Source organism: Hypomesus nipponensis, chromosome 6 (genome assembly GCF_054491055.1).
Source record: "Hypomesus nipponensis isolate SF chromosome 6, ASM5449105v1, whole genome shotgun sequence".
NCBI classification, from domain to species: Eukaryota; Metazoa; Chordata; class Actinopteri; order Osmeriformes; family Osmeridae; genus Hypomesus; species Hypomesus nipponensis.
The window spans coordinates 11,075,001-11,096,308 of NC_140366.1; the positions used below are offsets into that span (position 1 = coordinate 11,075,001).

A 21,308-nucleotide genomic window follows, 5' to 3' on the forward strand; every position below is an offset into this window, starting at 1 on the left:
CAACGTTTTGAGCTTAAAATCCCTCAGATCCACACACCCACAAACACACACACACACACACTCTCTCTCTCACTTGAAGATTTTTGGAGCTGGTGCTACTGATTACCAGTATTTGTGTTCTAATTAGGTCTTCATCTAGTGTCGTTCATCCAATCCCATCGTCCAACCCCCTCCCCCCCCCCCCCTTCAACATCAAAGAGACAGTGTAGGACTAGGAGACTGCACAGCAGAGCATCAAGATGCTTTGTTTTACTATTACAGGGATAAGAGACACACACACATCACACACACTCATCAAACACATGCACACGCACTCTCATCATACACACATGCACACACACTCTCATCATACACACATGCACACACACTCTCATCATACACACATGCACACACACTCTCATCATACACACATCACACACACACACCCATCATACCCACATGCACACACACACACACACGCACACTCCTCTTCTTGATGTTCTGCTTACATACACTGTTTGAATCAATGTGGACTGAGGGCTTGGAAGCGGAATACATACCCCTGATGACATGAATTCATCTGAGCGATAAACATGCTAATAGATCAGGATCCTTTAGTGTATTGTGGGAATGCTAAACAGCTACACATGGTGACTCACATCACTGAATACCCCGCCCTTCTCTGCTAATCTCCAGTCTCTATAGTAATACACTTACAAAGCCTAATTTAGCTTGGCCTCTTTTTTTCTCATTCTCTGTCTCTCTCTCTCTGTCTCTCTCTCTCTTTCACCACCTCACTAACAAGGGGAAGGGACTAGTTAGTTGTAGTACTGTGTTATTGGTCTCTGTTATTGGTGTTTGTGTGTGTTTGTGCATGCTTGCGTGTGTGTTTTCACTGCGAGCATATTATCTGGGAAAGCCATGCAATTATGCATCACCATGCTTCACCATCTAACCCCTGCCTCAGAGACACTGCTGCGTGCGTGTGGAAGAGACAGAGCTTGTGTGCTTGAAAGAGGTGTGTGTGTGTGTCTCAAGGGTTGTCCACTCCAGGTAAACAGCACTTGCTGCATTGTCAGTTAGAGAGCGCTTGAAGCATGTTAAAAACAGGAGCACACTTTACATAACGTAACACACACACACACACACTCTCGCTTGTGACAGCAGATTGGGTGCATTGTGTGGATGAAGAGATTACAGGTTGTAATCTGGTAGTAAAATCCCAGAGTCCTGAACAACCTGGTTTACCAGGAGGGGGGAGACACCATCTAATAAGTCAATCAGCCAGTGGGACAGCCAGCCAGCCGTCACAGTGCCTCCATCCACAAACTCAGTCTACATTGCCACACTCACTGACCAACACCTGTGTTGTGTGTTGCAGATTTGCGGGAGGGAGGAATTTGACCTGACACTTGTTTAGTTGTTGGACCTGCTCTGCAGATGTAGTTAGCATTGATGGTGCTAGCGTGTTAGCTTGGTCTGGCAGTACAGTAGTTCTGTCAGGGGATATAGTAGTAGCTACCACAGTTTGGAGAGAGACGGGAGAGAGAGTGGAGCTGAGGACCGAAGCCCAGGATTTACAGGCTGACCTAATCCTCCTTCACACCCTGGTAGTCTTCCTTACTAGCAGTACGGATAAAGAGAAAGGAAGGAGAGACGGAGACACTGAGAGGGATGTAGGCTATTTACCTTAGCTAACCTCCGCTTCCTGTTGGTCCTGTGTTTAATGTGGTTGGCAGATATTGTTGGTTGTTTCCACCTCGTTCTAAGCTCAGTCCTCCTCACCCACCCCCTGATGTGTCTTACCAACCTTTCTCCTCCCCTCCTCTCCTATCTTTTCTTTTCTTGACTCTTCTCCTTCTCCTCTTTCCTCCTTCCTTCTCTTTTCTTCTCTTTGATCTGATAGTCAGACCACACACACCACACTGCCTGCTGTCTCTACTATTTGTTTCTGTCTATTTTTCTGTCTGTCATTCCCCCCCCCCCCTCCCTTTCTCCCATCCTTTGCCAGGTCCAGGGGATTGTCTATGTGTGTTTGTGTATGTGTTCAGAAGTGTGTGTGTGTGTGTGTTCCTGTCCTCTCCCCTCAGGAGACCAGACTGTGTTAACATGGAATTGCCGTCCCACAATCTTCTCTGGCTGTGTTGCTTCACCTCCCAGCTAAGCCCTGTTTTTATTGTTGCCGTGGCAGCGAGTAGTATGTTCTCCTGTGACCCCACGGCAACTCTGGCAACATCTGGCCTTGCGCCACGATCCGATGTTGCCGTGACGTCTGTGTCCCACAGCAGCAGACGATGCTGCTGTCAAAGTAAAAACTAAATGAAAGAAAGGGAGAAAGGGAGGGAGAGAGAGGGAGAGCGAGAGGGAGAATACATAGGATCTGAATGACAAGATTAGATTGTGATTTAAGCCAAGACAAGAATGTTCCATCTGTGTGGATCAGAGAGGAGGGCATGCTGTCTGAATAGCAGCAGAATCCCCATCTCTGGTGACAGGGGGGGGGGGGGGGGGGGGGGGTTGGAGGGTTGGGCGTTTGGGGGGGGTGAAGGAGAAGAGGGAGGAGAGAAGGGTGGGAGAGGTGGGAATAAGGCAAGGGGAGATGGATGGTGTCAGAGAAGCTGGTATCTCTCCCTCTCTCTGTCTCTTACCATCCAAGTTTTCTGTCTCTCTGTCCCCCCCTTCTCTCTCTCTCTCTCTCTCTCTCTCTCTCGCTCTCTCTCTCTCTCGCTCTCTCTCTCTCTCTCTCTCTCTCTCTCTCTCTCTCTCTCTCTCTCTCTCTCTCTTTCTGTGTGGGTGGATAGATGGGTATAAAGGATGTAGGAGAGGCGTGAGTCACTTGTTCTGACACCATGCTGGGCAGCACATTACTCCTCCACAGGAGGCCCTGGAACCTAGAGGGGGGGCGGGGGGGGGGGGTAGTAGTTGTTTAGGCCTGCTGTGCAGTCTGCTCACACACACTCTGTGTTGTGTCGCTAGTGTGTGACTCTGGAGCTGAGGTCAGTCTAATCAATGTTTAATACTTTAAACAAAACTAAATCTAATACAGTACTTCAAGCTGAATCTAATACAGTACTTCATTAGTATGCCATGTTTCACCCTGGTACTCCTGTCATCAAACCGGCAACCTGGCTCATGCTGTGTCATCAACAACCAACCAAGACTTAGCACACAAACACACACACACACACACACATGACACGCTATTTTGCCGTGATGCATGTTCTCAGCCCTGAAATACCTTGTTTTAGAGCATTAATAAACACTTCATCCCTCAAACCTGGTGCTGCTTCTCTGCATTTGATTAACTACCCAGGAAAGACTAATCAATCCCAGAGTCTCCACCATTCAAACAAATCACAGGAAGCGGGCCATTTTATGGGTTAAAACGTGTTGTTCCTTTCCTGTTTTGATGACTGCAAATACGGGCCGAAGAAAACCTTTCCCAACTCTTAGAGAAGGTAGCCCACATAAGAACACACACATGTTCACAATATTCCATGAAAGGATGAATGAGAATGGGTCCAAGCAGTATATAATCCCCACAGTTTTATAAAACGTTGGTATTTGCGGTCCTTTATTGACTGTAGGTATGCGCTCCGTGTCAACATCACCATCAACATGACCTGACGGTGCTCCATGATGTAGGCCTATGATAACCAGATACAAACTGTGCGGGCTTGGTTGTCTATTCACCAGCAAATAAATGACACTTTTTTATATAATTTTATAATCACATTTACTTTCGAGTTAGAGTTTTGTCTTCATGAACGCAAACCGAACCAATTGGAAAATTGAAACAATGTATGCATCCTTGCATTGATTCGATTTAGGAAACGGACCTTTGGGTGTGAACCCACCCTTAGATTCATTGGCTGTCAGGAACACACCAGACAGTAGCATTAGTGCTACAGAGTTACTTAATCCTGGCCAGATTAGCCTAGTTCTAAAATCCCAGGTCAAATCTTTCCAGTATCCCAGTGAATACATTGCATTTAATTTAGCATTGACAGTTTTTGTGAGACAAAACCTTCTTTCTCTCTCTCTCTCTCTCTCTCTCTCTCTCTCTCTCTCTCTCTCTCTCTCTCTCTCTCTCTCTCTCTCTCTCTCTCTCTCTCTCTCTCTCTCTCTCTCTCCTCTCCCTTTGTCTCTCTCCTCTGCTATCTCCCCCTTTGTATTTATCAAACACACACACACGCAGGCAGTCTCTCTGTAATGCTGCATCAGTCATCCTTTCAGACACACACACACACAAACCCACCCACGCCCACATGTGCACCCTCAGCCCCCCCCACCCCCCACACACACACTCACACACACACAACACACACACACACTGCAGTGTGTGCCAGCTTTGCTTGTTTTCCTGCTGGTCAGTGGAGGAAGGTTATTGATCTGGGTCGTGTGAAGTCACGCTCTATTTAACGATCGATGAAGTGTCTCAGAGTTACAGATGTTTCAGATGGAGATGTTGGACCCCCCACCCCTTCACCATCCCCCTTCTCCGCCCCCCCCCCCCCCGCCCCCCAAGCGCACACCATCCAGTATTTAACACACCCCAGGGTGACATGCCAAACTGAATGCAGCTGACTCGCTTTTAATTTTCAGAACCATACCCCTTGGAAACACAGCTTCCCTCCAGCACACTCGTTTTAATCTGCCTCTCCTTCCCCCTCCTCTGTCTCTCTCTCTCTCTCTCCAGATGATGAAGTTTGCGTGGGACAGTTACAAACGTTACGCCTGGGGCTCCAATGAGCTGAGGCCTGTCTCCAAGCAAGGACACTCCAGCAATCTGTTTGGTGAGTCTGCTGTCTGCTCAAACAGCCGCACATACAAACACACCCTCTCCAGACCCCCAGGCTGGTGATTCATGTTGGCCCCCATCGCTGGCCTTGCCCCTCAGATTAGGGACAAATCACCAATCAGTCACAGCTATCAATCCATGATATATCCTACCTCTCCCCTCTTTTACTCTGCTCTCTTCTCTCCTCCTTATTTTTCTCTTCTATCTTCTTCTCTCTGTCTGTCATTGACAGTTTTTGTGACACACACACACACACACACACATGCATCCTTACCCCCACATACCCAGACAAACACTGTCTTGCTCTCTCTCTCTCTCTCTCTCTCTCTCTCTCTCTCTCTCTCTCTCTCTCTCTCTCTCTCTGTTTTTCATTTAACGTCAACCATGTGTGTTTAGAGTGTATGTGTGTGTTACAGTAATAAGTAGAGTGTGGAATGTGTGTTCCTTGTGTTCAGGAGACTGAGCAGTTGGCCCGAGCAGATTCAAGTCGTTTATTAGCTGAACAGGAAGGGCTGTAGACACAATGAACAAAGTATATATTCATCAAGTCTGATAAATTAAGAATTAAATATACTTTTCCTGACAACTTATTTGCCTTTCAACTTCTGTTTCATTCTATCTCTCTCTGTCTTTCTCTGTGGCTCTGTCTTCCTGTTTGTGCTTGTGCATGTTTATGGTTCATTTGTGTGTGTGTGTGTGTGTTTGTGTCTGTTTGTGCTTTGTGTGAGTGTATGCGTGTGCGGGCGTGTGGAGAGAGGTGCTGAGGTCACTACAGAACATGATGGGATACCAAGCGTCATGGCTCACAGCTCCAGAAGGAAGCACTCCCATCATACCTGACATCACCAGCATCACACACAGCAGTGTTTCCCGCAGCACTTTGCAGTGAAGGTGGCAGCCTTAACAACACACGCCCGCCGCCTTGAACACGTTGTCAAAAAAAGAAACACGGCGATATTCGCCGTGTTTCTGCCAGTTTTCTCCACCAGTTTTCTCCTTTTCATTCAAATGGCAGTCTCCCTTCTCTAGAGAACTTCGTCTTTGGAGGAAACCCCCCACCCTCTCCGGTCCATCAGTAAATCTCACCCTACCACCTTGACTAACACATTTTCTGCGAGAAACCCTGCACACACACCAGTTTCTGACCCGGGAGTCCAACCAAAAAGCCTGGTCAGAACTGAGATTGTGACCACACCCACATACTGTACACACACATGCACATCGTACTGTGTTTGTGTCACAGCATGTGTCCAGTTAGTGCTCCAGACACAGCGAGAAAGAGAGAGATGGGCAGAGACAGCAATATAGCAGGATAAAGAGATAAAGACAGTAAGAGACCACTCCAGACATGAGCAGGACATCTTCTAAACCTGGACACATCATCTGGACATACACACACAGACACACACACACACACACACACACACACACACAGGCACACACAGACAGGCAGACTTTGCCAAGTGTAAGATGAGTCAGGCTGTGATTAATCAGGTTATAGAGGAGGTGTGCATTATGAATGAGGCGTTTCTGTGTTAAAGCTCCATGTCTTATACATGAGACATCTGCCAGACCACACACTAGTGGATGAACGGGGGAGAGACAAGAGGAAAGACTGGGAGGGCACGAGGAGAGACCTGGGGCCGGCATTGATAAGAAAAGACGTACACCTGGAGACACACACGCACGCATGATGCAAGCAACCACACACACACTATTCACAGTGAGCCAAGGTTAACACACAGTCACATACACCTCCGGTGTTTCCTCCAGCTGTCAACCAAGGACAGATGGCTACTCCCACCCCTGCCCCTCCCACAGGAAGTGTGCCAGGCCACAGAGGAAGTGGCTCAGAAGTGAAGTAGGTCTAGGCAGGTGTCTGGTACGCCCTTTCCACCAATGCTAACCTAGTTGCGGCTGGGCTGTTACTAGTGTCGGTTTGAAGTGGTTCAAATTTCAAACGTTCTAAGAATCAGTTTGCTTTTCCACAGGCTAGAGAGCCACCAGGGTTAGTGGCCCTCAAACTGCTGTAGTGGAATTTGTGTGTTTGAAGAGCAGCACACTGGGAGAGTAGAGCAGGGGAAGATAAGAAGGTTTCTCTAGTCTCTTCAGGATGCCTCAGAACCTGACCCAGCCCAGCGGTGGCCCGTGTACCGACACACATCAAACTGACATCAACTCAGCAGCAAACCATTCCATTTGTGCAAACTCTGGCCATCTGGTGAGCATAGCATGCTAAATCAAGTGCACCTCAAATGAAAGCATGTCCGAATTGCATTGAGTCAGTTCCAAAAAGCTTGAGATAATTACCCGTTTCTCCTCCACCCCTCTCCTCTCTCCTTCTCTCTTCTCCTCCCATCTCCTCCTCTCTTCTCTGTCCAGATTCTCCCTTGCTTTCCCTCTCATCATCAATCTATCGTTGCGTACCTCCCGGGTAGCCCAATGAAATAAAGACACTTTAAATTGATCATTTCACAAATGACTTTATTTCTCTGCTCTCGCCATCGCGACCTGTGATTGTTATCTAGTTACTAGTAAATCTCCAGGAGAAAGAAGTGATTGTTTTTTTCAAGTAGTAATAAAGAAAAACGGATAAAAAGAACAGATGCATTCATTTGTTGACAAAGATGGAAGAGCACTGCAGGGTGTGATGGGTAATTGCCCACCCCACCACCGTCTCCATCTGAAACAGTTTACCAGATAAAGCCCTAGGCTTTTAGGAATATTGAATGGTACGCCTGTAAAGTCTATTGATGGCTTTGGTAAGTCTACATATAGTCAAGCATCCTTCAAATGCTTTAACTTGTATGCCCATGTTCGATGAACATGAAGATTATACAGAGGTGTGATTGCATTAAATATTCTGGTACTGAATTGTCGGGTACTTTTTACGTCCACCAATAAAGTATTTCCCAGTCCTTCTGTAAATGTCTTGCTGGGGTGTTTTATTAGTTGTTAACTTAGATGAGATCTATAATATTGAGATCTGGATGTGTTCCAGACCTGGGCTTGTTTGGCACCGGAACAGAATTCTGTTTATCACTCCTTCTCTTCTCCCATCCTCTCCTTCCATTCCCTTCCCCCCTCTCCCCTCCTCCTCTCTCCTTCCTTCATCTCATACCCTCAAGCCAGAGGGAGGAGCAGGATAAAGAGAAGGAACTTCTTTAACTGCTGGATGAAAATTATATATTGTATAACACACACACACAAACACACACACACAGCTTCTTTGCATCTGTGTGTATGTAGCTGTTATGCATTATTCTGCTGTTATGAGCTTCAAGTATAAAAAAAAAAGACCAGGAACCGAAAAAGAGAAAGATAGAGAAGAGCTGTCTTCTGAGATCTGTGTCTGGTCATGTGTGCATGCGTGTGTGACACACTCCACTGTGTATGTGGAGTGTGTGGAGTGTGTGTGTGTGTGTGTGTGCATGTATTTGCATAGATAGTTGGTGTGTGTGTGTGTGTGTGTTTGTGTGACTGAGAGCCTGTCCCTGGGAGCTGGTTGACCAGCAGCTCTGTTGAGCCGTGACACGAGGACGAGAACTGCAACTGCTGCTGCATTAATGACCTACAAGAATCAAGTGTGTGTGAGTGTGTTTCCAAAAAGGAAAGTCGTTTTTTTTTCCTGCCAGAGGTATGTCTTGTAGATAGAGAAGGAAGAAAAAGGTTGAGGGGGGCGGAGGCATGAAAAGCGGGAACGAGAAAAACATTCTTGAGCGTGCTAGAAGGACAATGCGGCGCATTCATGTGCATGCAAATGCTGCATTGTTATCCTGATCATGATGAGGAGAGACAGGAGGGGAGGATAAGAAGCTCTCCCCTGTCTCTCCCCCCCTCCCTCTCCTCTCATCCTTCTCCTCCTTTCCTCACACGTCTCCTTCAGTCCCCCCCCCCCCCCCCTTATGTCCTCCTCTCCCCTTGTCCCTCCTCTCCTGAAGATGATGAGCAGAGACGCGGGTGCGTGGCAAGAGTATGACGGATGTCTTATTCAGGGAGGCTGCTCCCTCCGAGGCTAATCCTTGTCATCCAGGTTTGGCTTGGAAACGCCTTCAGATTGTAATACCGTTTCTGAGTGACGGTTTCATACGAGAGCCCTTCTCTCTGTGTGGCAGGTTGTGTGGCAGTCTGTGAGGATTGTCAGGTGGTGTTGTGTCATATAGCCTGAGGCTTGTCACAGGCTAACAGTGATCGAATGTCGCGTCCTCAGCTTCCTGCCTCGGCAGCCAATAAGATCCACGCTCCCTTCCACTCTGGGAAACAGCAGGAAGTTGACCTGAGGTCGAGTGGCTGCCTGTCCCCTCTCTCTCTCTTGAGGCTGAACACGAAGGGAGGGCTTGTTTGTACCCAGCTAAAGTCGTCTCGGGGGCATTCGCCTGCCTGACTCGCCCATCCACATCCACACCCTTGACTGGACAACAGCCTCACACTGGTACTGCCAATGACAACGGCCGCTGGGCCAAGACTGAAGGCTGACCAAATGCACTGGATGCAGAGAGCGGTTCCAGCACTTTGAAAGAACATTCCGCAGGGTCTTGCCAGGGCCCCCGGAAGGTGAGCAGCAGTTTATGCTGCACTTCCAGACGGTTTGCTGAAGGGGTTCTAGATTGTTCCAGAAGGTTGTGAGGGCCTGTTGGCAGCTTGCCTGCTGAAGGTGGCTAACAGCCATGTGACAATGAGTAGGCTGCCATCTGGCTCTCTGGCACAGGCCAGGCTGGTTGGCTGGCTGGTTAGCTTGCTGGCTGACTGGCTGTCTGGCTAGCTTGCTGGCTGTCTGGTTTTCTTGCTGGTTGGCTCGCTGGCTGGCTGACAGAGTCTGAGAGAGAGCAGTGGGGGGCAGAGTGGCACTCAGGATCAGATCCAACACTGATCACATGGGTTATCCCTCCCAGGGAACACGGATGTCCAAGGACCCTATCTAATGGCCTCAGCCACAGGCTCAGTGACCAGCCAGAGAGAGGATCAGAACAGTCAACGTCTGTTTTCAGTCTGAATCCTGGGGTTTTGATACAGCAGCCTGTGTTGCGGTTTTGTGTGCTGGAGGTGGTTGTGGTGTGTGTGTGTGGTGGTGTGTGTGGGTGTGTGGGTGGTGACATCTTCTCAGCGCCAGTCTGGTAACAGGCTATTCCATCTCTGGAATTAGAATGGATGGAGTCATTTTCTCATGACCTCCCCTGGGCTAAGCTGGTGGTGGTGGTGGTGGTGTGTGTGTGTGTGTGTGTGTGTGTGTGTGTGTGTGTGGTCCTCGTGATGTAGAACATGTTAGGATGAGGGGCAAGAATCTCCCATTCACACACACAGAACGGGGGCTCAGGAGAGCAACAAGCCCTACTTTACACAAAGTTGCCCCTTCCCCCTTAGTCTCCCCTGTTCATCTCCTCCCCTCCCCCCTTTCCTCCCCTCCCCCTTCCTGTCCACATCCTCCCCTCTCTCCCAGCCCTGGTTACCTTGGTTAGGGTCCTGGTGAGTGATTAATCACCTAAGCTCACACAAGCCTACAGCTACGACTGAGCAACCTGCTAATGGATGTACACACACACACACTAACACACCCCAACCCCTCATTTACAGCCAAACAAACTGTTAATAGATGCTCACATATACACTAGATACAATACACACACACCCACCCCCACACACACACACACACACAAACACCAGGTACAATCACACAAACACAATCATATCTACTTGATTGCAGTTAAAGAAAAGGAAATCCAGTCTGGCCCCAGCTCTGTGGCTGTCCTCTGTTAGGAGAGCACGTTCAGCCTCCTCAATGTCTTGATGCTATCTGGATCTGGAGCACTAGACCCTGTCCCTGATAGCACTGTGACATCCTCTGTGTGTCCTACAGTTGAGTGTGTGTGTGTGAGTGAGTGTGTGTGTGTGTGCGTTAGAGATAGACTTGTGTCATGGACTTGATAGACTTGTGTCATGTCTTTCTACGGTCTTTCAACGGGATTGTCTAAAAGCTGACTCCACAGTTTTCCACCTCCGGCTTGGAATCAGTCAGTCAACCTGGCAGCTATCCAGTCAGCAGGGAAACCAGCCATTGAAGCAGCCCGCCAAGTCAACTTGCCAGCCAGCTAGCCAGCTGGTACCCAGTAAACCAGCCACTTAAATGGCAAGTCAACCTTCTAGTCAAGTCAGCTAGTTGAGCTGCGAGCCTGTCAGATACAGTCGAGCAGACAGCTATCTAGCTTGCCAGCCAGCCAGTCAGCCAACCAGCTAGCTGAGGGTCACACAACGACAGGTCTGCACCACCCGCCCTCACCCGTGTTCTTCTCCTGCAGCCAGATTTACCATCCTGTGACTCTCTGTCCTCCTGCCTGTCTCTTGTCATGCCTTTGTGTTGGAGGGAGGACAGCCATGTTAGGTGTCCTGGTGGCCTGTTTCTCATGGGGATCACATAAAGGCCCTTTTATCTTGGAACAAATATGCTATCTACATCCTAGATGTGGGCTTCATGGGTGAGAAGCAGCCCTTCCTGTGCGCCGCCTGCTTCCTCCGGTTCTATGGTCGGGGCAGGACTCTGGGTCACGCCGACACCCTGGGAATGGGAATCAGCCTGCAGGCTAGTCAGGCCTGGGATTGGATGACACTTCACTTCCTGCAGGAAGCCAATCTTGGATGTTGAAAAACGTGTACGAATGTGTATGTGTGGTAGTTTGGTTTTCTGGGCTTGTGTTTGTGGTAGTGGTTACCCTCCTTTCATTCCCCTCCTCTCTCCTCTCGGTGGGCTCAAATAATTAATCATATGCTCGTCATCTGTGACAATGGCTGTCTTGTTTGCAGCTTGATGGCTATAAAAGCTTTCACCTGTCAGTCTGTCCATGTGACTGTCTCTGTCTGTCCATCTGTCTGCCCTCTCTCTCTCTCTCTCTCTCTCTCTCTCTCTCTCTCTCTCTCTCTCTCTCTCTCTCTCTCTCTCTCTCTCTCTCTCTCTCTCTCTCTCTCTCTCTCTCTCTCTCTCTCTTTCTCTTTCTCTCTCTCTCTCTCTCCTCCATCACTCCATTCCCACCACAGGAACCAGAGCCCCTGTGTTCCGCTCCTCTCTCTCTCTCTCTGCTCATGCTCCGGACACTAATTGATTTCCCAGGAGAAATGTAAAATGGCTGTCCTCCTTAACGAGTCCCCCCCATAAGCGGTCCATGCTGCCTCTCCCAACATACGACCCTCCTCTTTTTCCTTTTTGGGACCGTTTTGGGGCTTTGACTCTCTCCCACGAGTGAGGCTCATCAACATACCTTCCACCCGAACTCCCAGGATTGTGTTCCAGAGCGTGTCACGTTCTGCCTAGTAAGGGGTGTGTGTGTGTGACAGGGGTCGGGGGGGTTGTGGGCTCACAGGTCACAGGGAAGCAGCATGGATTCATTGGCTGGTGAGGACCGATCTCCTAGATCAGAGAGGCATTATAGAACCTGGTGGAGGGAGCTCTCACCGTGTTTTGGAATGACACCAACAATCTTTATCCTTATCTATGCTCTTCTATGGTGTGCGTGACTGCGCGGTTTACAAACATATACATGCTCCTGCATACTAACACACAGACACACGCGCACACACTTTAACCACATGTACACTCATGTACACACACATCTCTCTCTCTCTCTCTCTCTACGGCTCTTTCTCATGGTCTTTCTCTCAAACACACACACACACACACAATCCAGTCTGGTGGTGTGTGTCTAGGGACGTTCCACGGCAGTCGTATTGCAGTGATAGGATGAAAGTGTCTCTCTCCAATCCTCTCTGCTTTGCTTAACAATGAGCTAGACACACACAAACAGCCACACGCACACACAGGTACACACACACACACACACACACACACACACACACGTACACACACAGTGCCTGGTGAGCAGAATGGAAGGAAGGACTGAGAGCAAGACAATCGCTGGCTCTGAGCATGTGTCATCCCTCCCTCCCAGGGCACAAATGGAATGAGAGAATCATGAAACAAAAAGGAGAGGAGGACAAAATGGTGCCAGGTGACAAACGATGGAGTGTGGGTTTACTGCAGCCTGCAGACAGAGGCATTCGTCCTTTTAGTGGCTCGTATTCACAACCCATTAGTTTACACACACACAAAAACACACACACACTCTCTTTCTAAGGCAGAACACCTACCTCTTGTTTAGCCATGTATGGGGGGGCGTCCAATTCAGTGCAAAGCTTTTATCCGTAATCCTGTCCTTTAGAGGAATGACCCTCCATCACCTCTCTCTGTTTCCCCACTCTGCTCCCCCAGTCTTCCCCTGTGTCCCTCCCTGCCCCCCCCCCCCCCCTTGTCCTCGTCTGTAAACAGCCTGGAGGTAGAGGGAACAGGCAGGCAGGGAGACTTCCTGGCAGCCTGAAGACATTCGACTGTTTAAGTACAACATGGCCCAGCTGCCGGGGGTGAAAGTATCTCCCAGCAATCCTCAACAGATGCTTAAACTATCTCGCTTTTAGAACGCTCCCGTGTGTGTGTGTGTGTGTGTGTGTGTTTGTCTGTCTGTGTCTGTATATCTGTCTTTGAGTGTGTGTGTGTGTGTGTGTGTGTGTGTGCCCCCTGCAGAGTGTCATCCCCACAGATGTGAGATGCTGGTATTACTGATGGATCACTGATGGGCGAGGACAGCCACACAACCCTAACCCTAACCCACCCTAGTTCCACCCTAATCTATTCTAGCCCTTTAGTCTGGCCTATGGATAATATATGAAATAAAAGCCAATCGTTTTGGACCATAGGGAACGATGTAGCCCAGTTTCCCTTCTCTCTAGCTTAGAACACCCTGTCTACTGACAGTGTTTGTGTGTAATAACCCATTTATGAGCATGTTTACATAACACACTTGTATAAGACTGGATCGCCAAGTAATCTGAAAGACTAATATTTATAAGCTAGCTATCTTAGGCCTAATTAAAAGTTAGAAAATGTTGAGAGAGTGTGTGGGTGCGCGTGTGTCTCTTAAGCAAATGTTTGAGAGAGAGATAAAGAGAGAAAGTAGAGTTGGTGGTAGGACGGAAGAGAAAGAGAGAGAGAGAGAAAGAGAGAGAGAGAGAGAGAGTTGGGGGGCAGAAAGCGAAGGGTCCCATGTCTCAAAAAAGGGAGTTTCTAAACAGCAGGTAATTACAGGTCAATAATGTCATTAGGCTTATCTTAATGAGTTGGAGAGGATACTGTATGTCAGCAGCTGCTCTGCTCACGTGTTACCAGACCCTTTCAGTGGAGAGACTTCGACAACACTGATCCACCAACACCTGTAATCTACTCAAGATACTTTCCACACAGACCCTTCCCACCTCCACCCAGGCACCAGACGCGGTCTGCCCCTGCTCTGTACCCCAGCTCGCTCTGAGGTTTCCAGAAGGTTCCAGCAGCCACTAGGGCTCCATGTCAGACAGTGTGTGTGTTTGTGTTTGTGTCACTGTGGGCCTGCAGTCTAAAGTGTTGTTGTTGTTGTTGTTGTACTCAGGCAGCATCAAGGGTGCCACCATCGTGGACGCGCTGGACACCCTCTACGTCATGGAGATGCACGACGAATTCAAAGAAGCCACAGACTGGGTGGAGAAGAACCTGGACTTCAACATGGTAAGAAACCACGGCAACTAGGACCAGAGCAGTGCCCAGCGCCTTCTAGAAGCTCCCAGAGCTGCAGTGAGATGAAGCCTCCGAAAGTAAACTTCTGGGTGTCAGAAAAAGAAACATTCTAGAATGACACTGACGTAAAGATAGATTGGGTACTGCAGTGTGAAGGGAACTCATGATGTTTACGCAGCAGGTCTGTCCGTGAGGTTGTCATAGTTGAGAGAGATAGGGTGTTTATCCAGCACAATAACCAGGGCTGCTGCTCTTCTCTGATCAAGGTCACTGTGTGAAAACAGGTCATTGAACGACTTGGGTTATTACATAAGATGAAAGCCTGATTCTTGAATCAAAGCTTGATTCACGTTTCCACGGTGGTTGCAACCTTTTTGTCTATATATCTGTAACTGCTATGAGTGAACGATAACACAAGTCAATTTATTATTGATTCCAAAACCTTTCATTATTGTAATCAAATAGATATTTTATTTGATTGTTTATTGTTCACTTTACTGATTAGGGCACACTGTGTATGTTTGTGTGTGTGAGCGTTTGTGTGTAGTTGCCACACTTGAGACCTGGTACCTCAGACATGGTACCTCAGACATCAGACAAACACCTACCTGTGTTTCTCATTGTTTCCTGCTGCTGTTCACTACCCCCCCCCCCCCCCTCCAACCACCAGATTCCAGGTAGAGCTGGGGACATCATGTTCCTGCTTTCTGTAGCACTGACAACGTGAAGCCCTGTTCGAACGGTCCCACACATCATCAACCCTCTCTCTTGCTCTTCCACTCTCTCTTTCTCGATCTCACGGCCTCTCTCATGATCTCACTGTCCCTTTCTCTCCTCCACCCTGGCTCTGTCTCGCTCTTTTTCCATCTCGCTCTCTTTGCTGTGAACTGACTCATGATTTCTCAGCATGTTTTTTTTTCTTCTGTTTTTTAATAGAAATGTTTTCATTTCAGTTAGGATGAACCGCCCCCCATCCCTATCCCGGGGTGCCCTCCGTGCCTCCTTCCTGTCCCTTCTTCACACCTCCACGCTCCCTCGCTCCACACCAGGAAGTGACACATTGTGTTCGGTCTACTTTTAATGTGTGAACTAGTGTACCATCCTCGCTGAGAGCTGTATTTTTAGACTAGCTTTTTTTTCAGACTAGCACAATGACAGTTACCGGTTGTTGACAAATTGGGTGGTAGTTATGAACTGGTGTGTGAACAGGACACTTGGAAGCACAGGATGGAAACATCAAAAGGGGGGGGGGGAGAGATCCCTCTCCCCTTTAGATCCAAATGTCTTTTTTATTCTCTCCTCTCCAGAGTCACCCCCTTTCCCTTCCCTCCAGATAAGACCTGCTGAATTCCTGTCCATCTTTGGGGTTTTTTCCTCCTCCATCTCTGTGTTGGTATGGAAGTCCTGGTCCCTGTTGGGATGACCTCAGAGTGTGATGTAGCTCTGATCAGACAGGCAATAGGCTGAGGACGTGATAGGAATACTGAGAGAAAATGAGAGACAGAGAGATTTCATACTCTCCTGATGCCTCTACTCCTTTATTAAATCCATCTGTCTGCCTGCCCGCCTGCCTGCCCAACCTAACCTGCTCCCTGCCCGCCCGCCCTCCCTCCCGCTAGGTGTGGGGTATTTTCCCACCTCTCAGCATCAGTCCTGTCCTGACCAGCAGGTTTCTGGACACAGACACAGCACAGCTTGGAGGAGCACCTCTTCCCTTAGCTGGGCACAGTGTGCCAACGTGGCGACAGACCATACAGGAGACATACTCACACTCCCAGCATTCGGAGAAGCCATGGACAGCTACAGTGTACCTGCATAATGGCTGAACAGGTCTGACGCAGTAGCAGCTAGCTGTGTAATCTCTGTGTGTCTCCTCCATAACTTGTAACTACTAGAGCACACACACACACAATTCTATCTCCCACATACACCAGAATACCAGGAATTGTGTTTTCCTCTGTCACATTGAGAAAGAAAGAGAGAAAAGAAAAAAGAGAGAAAAAAACGAAAGAGATGATAGTACCTCTAGAGTAGAACGTATTGATTCATGTCCGTAGGCTATCTGTCAGAGCCAAGGCTGCAGGATAGCCCTGAGGTCTTCAGTTAGGGCTCGGTATACTTTCAGATCAAGTGAGATCTGACTCCTAAAGAGTGTCAACTACAAGCAAGTTTGGCCTGCTTCAATAAACTATGTAGCAAGACATAGTGGCCTCACAGTGATGGAGTACTGTCTGTATGAGGATGGTCTCCATGGTGATGGTGTACCACTGTGTTCCATGAAGATGCCACCATGGCGATGATGGAACCATTGCTACTGTGGTTTCGTATGAAGACATCTCCATGACGAAAGTGAACTGTACCACTTTTCTCTATGAAGACATCTCCATGACGATGGCATTCAGACACCAGCTGCAGGTCTCAAAGACACCGGGGACTCTCAATGCTGACTGCTGCCAAGATGGAGAGTGTGTGTGTGTGTGTGTATTACGACTGAGTGCGCTACTGTAAATATTGATGTAGGCCAGGCCGCCCATGACATCTGCTGTGAGTGGGTAACAGTTGCTGTTTGGATGTGTCCTGGTGTCCTACATTCCACAGTTCTATCTCTATCGTTTTAAGATCTTCATTTCACAATAATAAATAAATGGTTGCCATAGCTACCTCCAGCCACGTGTCTTAATCAGGGAAGTGTTGAGTTGTAGTAGCTACAGACCAGTATGCCTACAGAACGTGTTCCAGGGGCTTAGGCTATGGTTGTATCAAGCACATATTTGTCGACGGGGTTTTTAAAACCAAAAGGTTTCCCAAAGTCTGATAGCTCTGGTTTCAGAGGGACCGACTCGCCATTGTTCATTCAGTAGTTGAACTCTAAATTATGTATGTGGTCTATTGAGTAAATGTGCTCGGCAGAATTCGATGACATATGCAGGATTTGAGACGCACTACAGATAATGTTAAGCTAATATATTTCACTCATCCGCCGAAAAAAATAAAATAAATAAAGGATTTATCTTGATCAATGAAGATTGGGATTAAGCTGAGAATGTATATATTTACCCAGTCCTAGAAGATACTGCATTACAACTCTCCCCTCCCCCTTCCTTAAGAAAGTACTGCATTTCAACCCTTCACCCGTCCCCTTTTTGTGAGAGCAACTCCACTCATACACCGCCAGCTCAGCTTAGACCAGGGCAACTCAGGCAGAAAGTACATAACAAACAAGAAAAACATTCCCACAGTCTAAGTTTGTGCAGGAAGTGAATAGATTACTTTTAATGAGCTGGTGCTGGTAATGGAGGTTGTTAATTGATGCTATTTGTCCGAGTGTGGCTTGCTCCTGCTCTGCCTCTATCTCCCTGGTACAGACCGGCTGGCTGCTTGGGAACCTGTCAGTCAAACACAAAGACTCCTGCCACAGTAGTGTGTGTGCGTGCGTGTGTGTGTGTGTGTGAGTACCTGTATGGATGTTGCCGTGCCGATGTGTATGTGTGCACGTGTGCATGTGTGTGAGAGAGAGACACGCTTCGGAGCGCTAAACTCCACTAAACTGAAATAATATTGACACATTTCTGTTTTCCTCCATTCTCTCGTCCAACACGCTTCCTGAGGATCATAATAATGGTGTTTCCCTTGGGGTGCTGACAGGGCCCTGTCAAACAGGAAGTCCCGGCGCGTGTTCACGGCTGAAAGTCAGAGAAGAAAAATACATTGTTGACGCTGTTATCGCCTCCACAACAACACTGGGTGATTACTGTGTCAGAAACAGGTTTCCTTTGGTACAAGCATACTGGGATACAGCATCTAGTGGCCTACAGCTCTCGTGATAAGATGGAGGTGCGTGAGTTGTATGTACAGCTCTCCAGCTGATCCTGGTGTGGTCAGCAGTAGAGTGTCACAGGTGTAGATCTCCATGTAATCTCCAGTTGGAATGAAGATGTATTGCAGTCAGGCAGGTAATGATACAGATAAAGCACAGTGGCTAATCTGGATTTTCTGCTTCACAGACATTGCTCTCTGAAAAATGGTGTGTTTGTGTGTGTTTGAGTGTGTGTGTTAGTGTGATTTGAAAGTGCATTCGCCATTTGTAAAAAGTTCAAGTCCTGCTCCTCTCAACAGTTTCCTAGAAGTCTAACCTTGTGGTGTTTTTAAATCCTAACGTATCTATAACTGTGTGTATGTGTGAGTTCTCTTGTCAGTAGGAGGATGACAGAGGGGGGTCTTACTCCCTGTTCTGCCTGCTGTTTACAGGCTGGTGACTCAGCAGGTTGGAGCCTACTAATCATCATGTCTTTGTTTCTCTGTCCTCCCCTGCTGTCTCTCTCTCTCTCTCTCTCTCTCTCTCTCTCTCTCTCTCTCTCTCTCTCTCTCTCTCTCTCTCTCTCTGTCTCTCTGTCTCTCTGTCTCTCTGTCTCTGTTTCTCAGAATGCAGAGGTGTCTGTTTTTGAGGTGAACATCCGATTCGTCGGAGGATTGCTATCCGCTTATTACCTGTCTGGTAAAGAGGTATGTACACAACAACAACAACAACATTACATAACCGTGCTCCACAACACTGGACCACTGTACACTGATGCTGCTATCACAGGGAGGCTAGCTGTGGGAAGTATCCATATAGATCTCTGTTCTCAAGCTTGGGGTTCAGCGCTGACAGATAACACAGTGTTGTGGGGGTGGTATGGGATTTGGACCTGGTCCCACCCAGTTTATTTGGTGGGGGTCTCTCTTTTGCCCTGTCTCTCTATCTTGCTTTCTCTATGGCTCTCTCTTTCTCTTTGAGCGATGTGATGCTGCCTACAGATCTGAGGGGCTGGACTCCTCCACCCCCCACCCCACCCCCCCCCCCCTCCACCAGGGTGTTCCCTCAGCTTCTTGGCCTTGGCTGGAGGATCACTGCCTGGTTGTAGACCTGTGTTCTTAGAGAGCTTGAGGTAGGAGGAGCTTCCTGGTGCCTCAGCTGAGTTGCTGTTATCAACCAAGGATCTGCAGCCAATAGCCAGAGGAGACACACCATGTTTTAAAGTTCTTCCGCTCAATGAAGAACTGCTAAGGTTGCTACGGAATCCTCGAGCAGCAAATGGAAAGAAAAGCAGGTTGGAGAGAGTGATCGACTGGAGAGGTTTCTCTCCTCTCTTCTACTCTCCTATCATCCTTCTGTCATCCTCATATGCCCTCTCCTATTCTCTCTTGGTCCCTATTCTCTCCTCCTCTCACCCCCCCCACCCCTCCCCTTCTCCGGCACGCAGCAGTAGTGTGCCACTGGGTTATGAAGCCATACATCACTATGACGGTTCCTGCTCATCAAATGTTATACGGCAATTATTCCTGAGCAATTATCTCATTTAATATAATCTGGGTCCAATTAGGGGTCTATTGTGGCCCAGCATGTCCCGTCCCTGGGCTATGAGAGAGACTGCACAGAGCCTGGGCCAGACCCAGCACAACATCAACTCCAGGGATGTCTCAGTGGAGACCGGGGGGAAGATGGAAAATAGATTTATTTTTTTAAAAGAGAGAGATAGAGGGTAGTATAGAAGAGGGAAGGCTATGCAGCTCAATATCCAGCAGCCTCAAACCCATGATCCAGCCAGCAGGAATGTCCTTGAAAAGATCTCCACACACACACACACACACACTGATTCAGGGTTTTCGTCGTTCTGACAGTGTCAGGGTTGGGGCATTGCAGCCTTGCCTAGACAGGGCTGAGGAACTGTTGCTGTATACTGTTCAGTGGTGCCTTGCAAACCGTGGTGCTGTGTTGTCAGGTTAACCACATAGGTTCAGTAATGATGTGTGTATGTGTTTTTTGTGTGTGAGAGAAAGTTTGTTGCTGTGTGTGTGTGCGTCTGTTTCCTAGTGAGTGACTGAGTGTGTGTGTGTGTGTGTGTCTGTGTCCTGCTGAGTGAGTGACTGAGTTGAGTGAGGTGAGTGTGTGTGTGTGTGTGTTGTCAGTGTAGCTCCCTGCAGACCTCTGTCTCCTGCTGGCACTAACTGATCTCCCTAGGCGTGCCGTTCTGAGCCCAGCTACTGGCCTTTCATGCTGTCTGGGAGGAGGGCAGCACTGATGTGGGCTTTAGATCCTATGTCTGGGAGGAGGGACAAGAGCAGGGCAGAGGAGCAGAGAGGAGAGGAGAGGAGGGAACGGGAGAGGAGAGGGGAAGGATGTCTAGGTGAGTAGTGAAGCAGGAGGAAAAGTAGAGAAGAGACGGTCCCAACAGCAAGGACTGTGTCATCATCTTTCTCTCTCTCTTTTTCTCTCCCCCTCTCTTTCTCCTGATGCTGTACTCTGTCTTGGCTTCAACTCAAAGCTGGCTGGACTCTTTGATTAAATATTTATCAGTAAAACTACACAGATGCTCCTTGCTGCTCTGCATACTGATCAAACTCCGTTCTAGAACCAGCCCTAGTCCCAACTGCAGTCCCAGACCCAGCCCTAATCCTAGCTGTTGTCTCAACTCGAGGGACTGGAGGGTTGCTGGGTCTGGAGAGGCAGGGTCTTCAGAGGCAGTAAGCCAAGGTCTTGAGGCAGTGAGTCTGGGTCTGGAGAGGCAGGGTCTGGAGAGGCAGAGAGGCAGGGTCTGGAGAGGCAGTGCCTGTAGAGGCAGGGTCTGGAGAGGCAGAGAGGCAGGGTCTGGAGAGGCAGAGAGGCAGGGTCTGGAGAGGCAGAGAGGCAGGGTCTGGAGAGGCAGTGCCTGTAGAGGCAGGGTCTGGAGAGGCAGAGAGGCAGGTTCTGGAGAGGCAGGGTCTGGAGAGGCAGAGAGGCAGGGTCTGGAGAGACGGGGTCTGGAGAGGCAGAGAGGCAGGGTCTGGAGAGGCAGAGAGGCAGGGTCTGGAGAGACGGGGTCTGGAGAGGCAATATTGATCTCCAGGCCAGGCGGCAACGCTACATGGACAGACATCTTAATGTACTGTCTGATCAATTACTAGCATGCCCTCTGGAGT

The 21,308-nt window shown here is 48.6% G+C and overlaps 1 protein-coding gene across 1 annotated transcript in view; it reads left to right on the forward strand.

Annotated features, from left to right (window-relative positions):
* The window catches only part of man1a1 (mannosidase, alpha, class 1A, member 1), a 56,053-nt gene that overhangs the window by 12,613 nt on the left and 22,132 nt on the right, over nucleotides 1-21,308 (forward strand). The window contains exons 2-4 of the mRNA XM_084700057.1: nucleotides 4,679-4,775; nucleotides 14,245-14,360; nucleotides 18,792-18,872. Of these exons, the coding sequence (XP_084556183.1) occupies nucleotides 4,679-4,775; nucleotides 14,245-14,360; nucleotides 18,792-18,872 (294 nt within the window). The remainder of the gene's footprint in view (nucleotides 1-4,678; nucleotides 4,776-14,244; nucleotides 14,361-18,791; nucleotides 18,873-21,308) is intronic.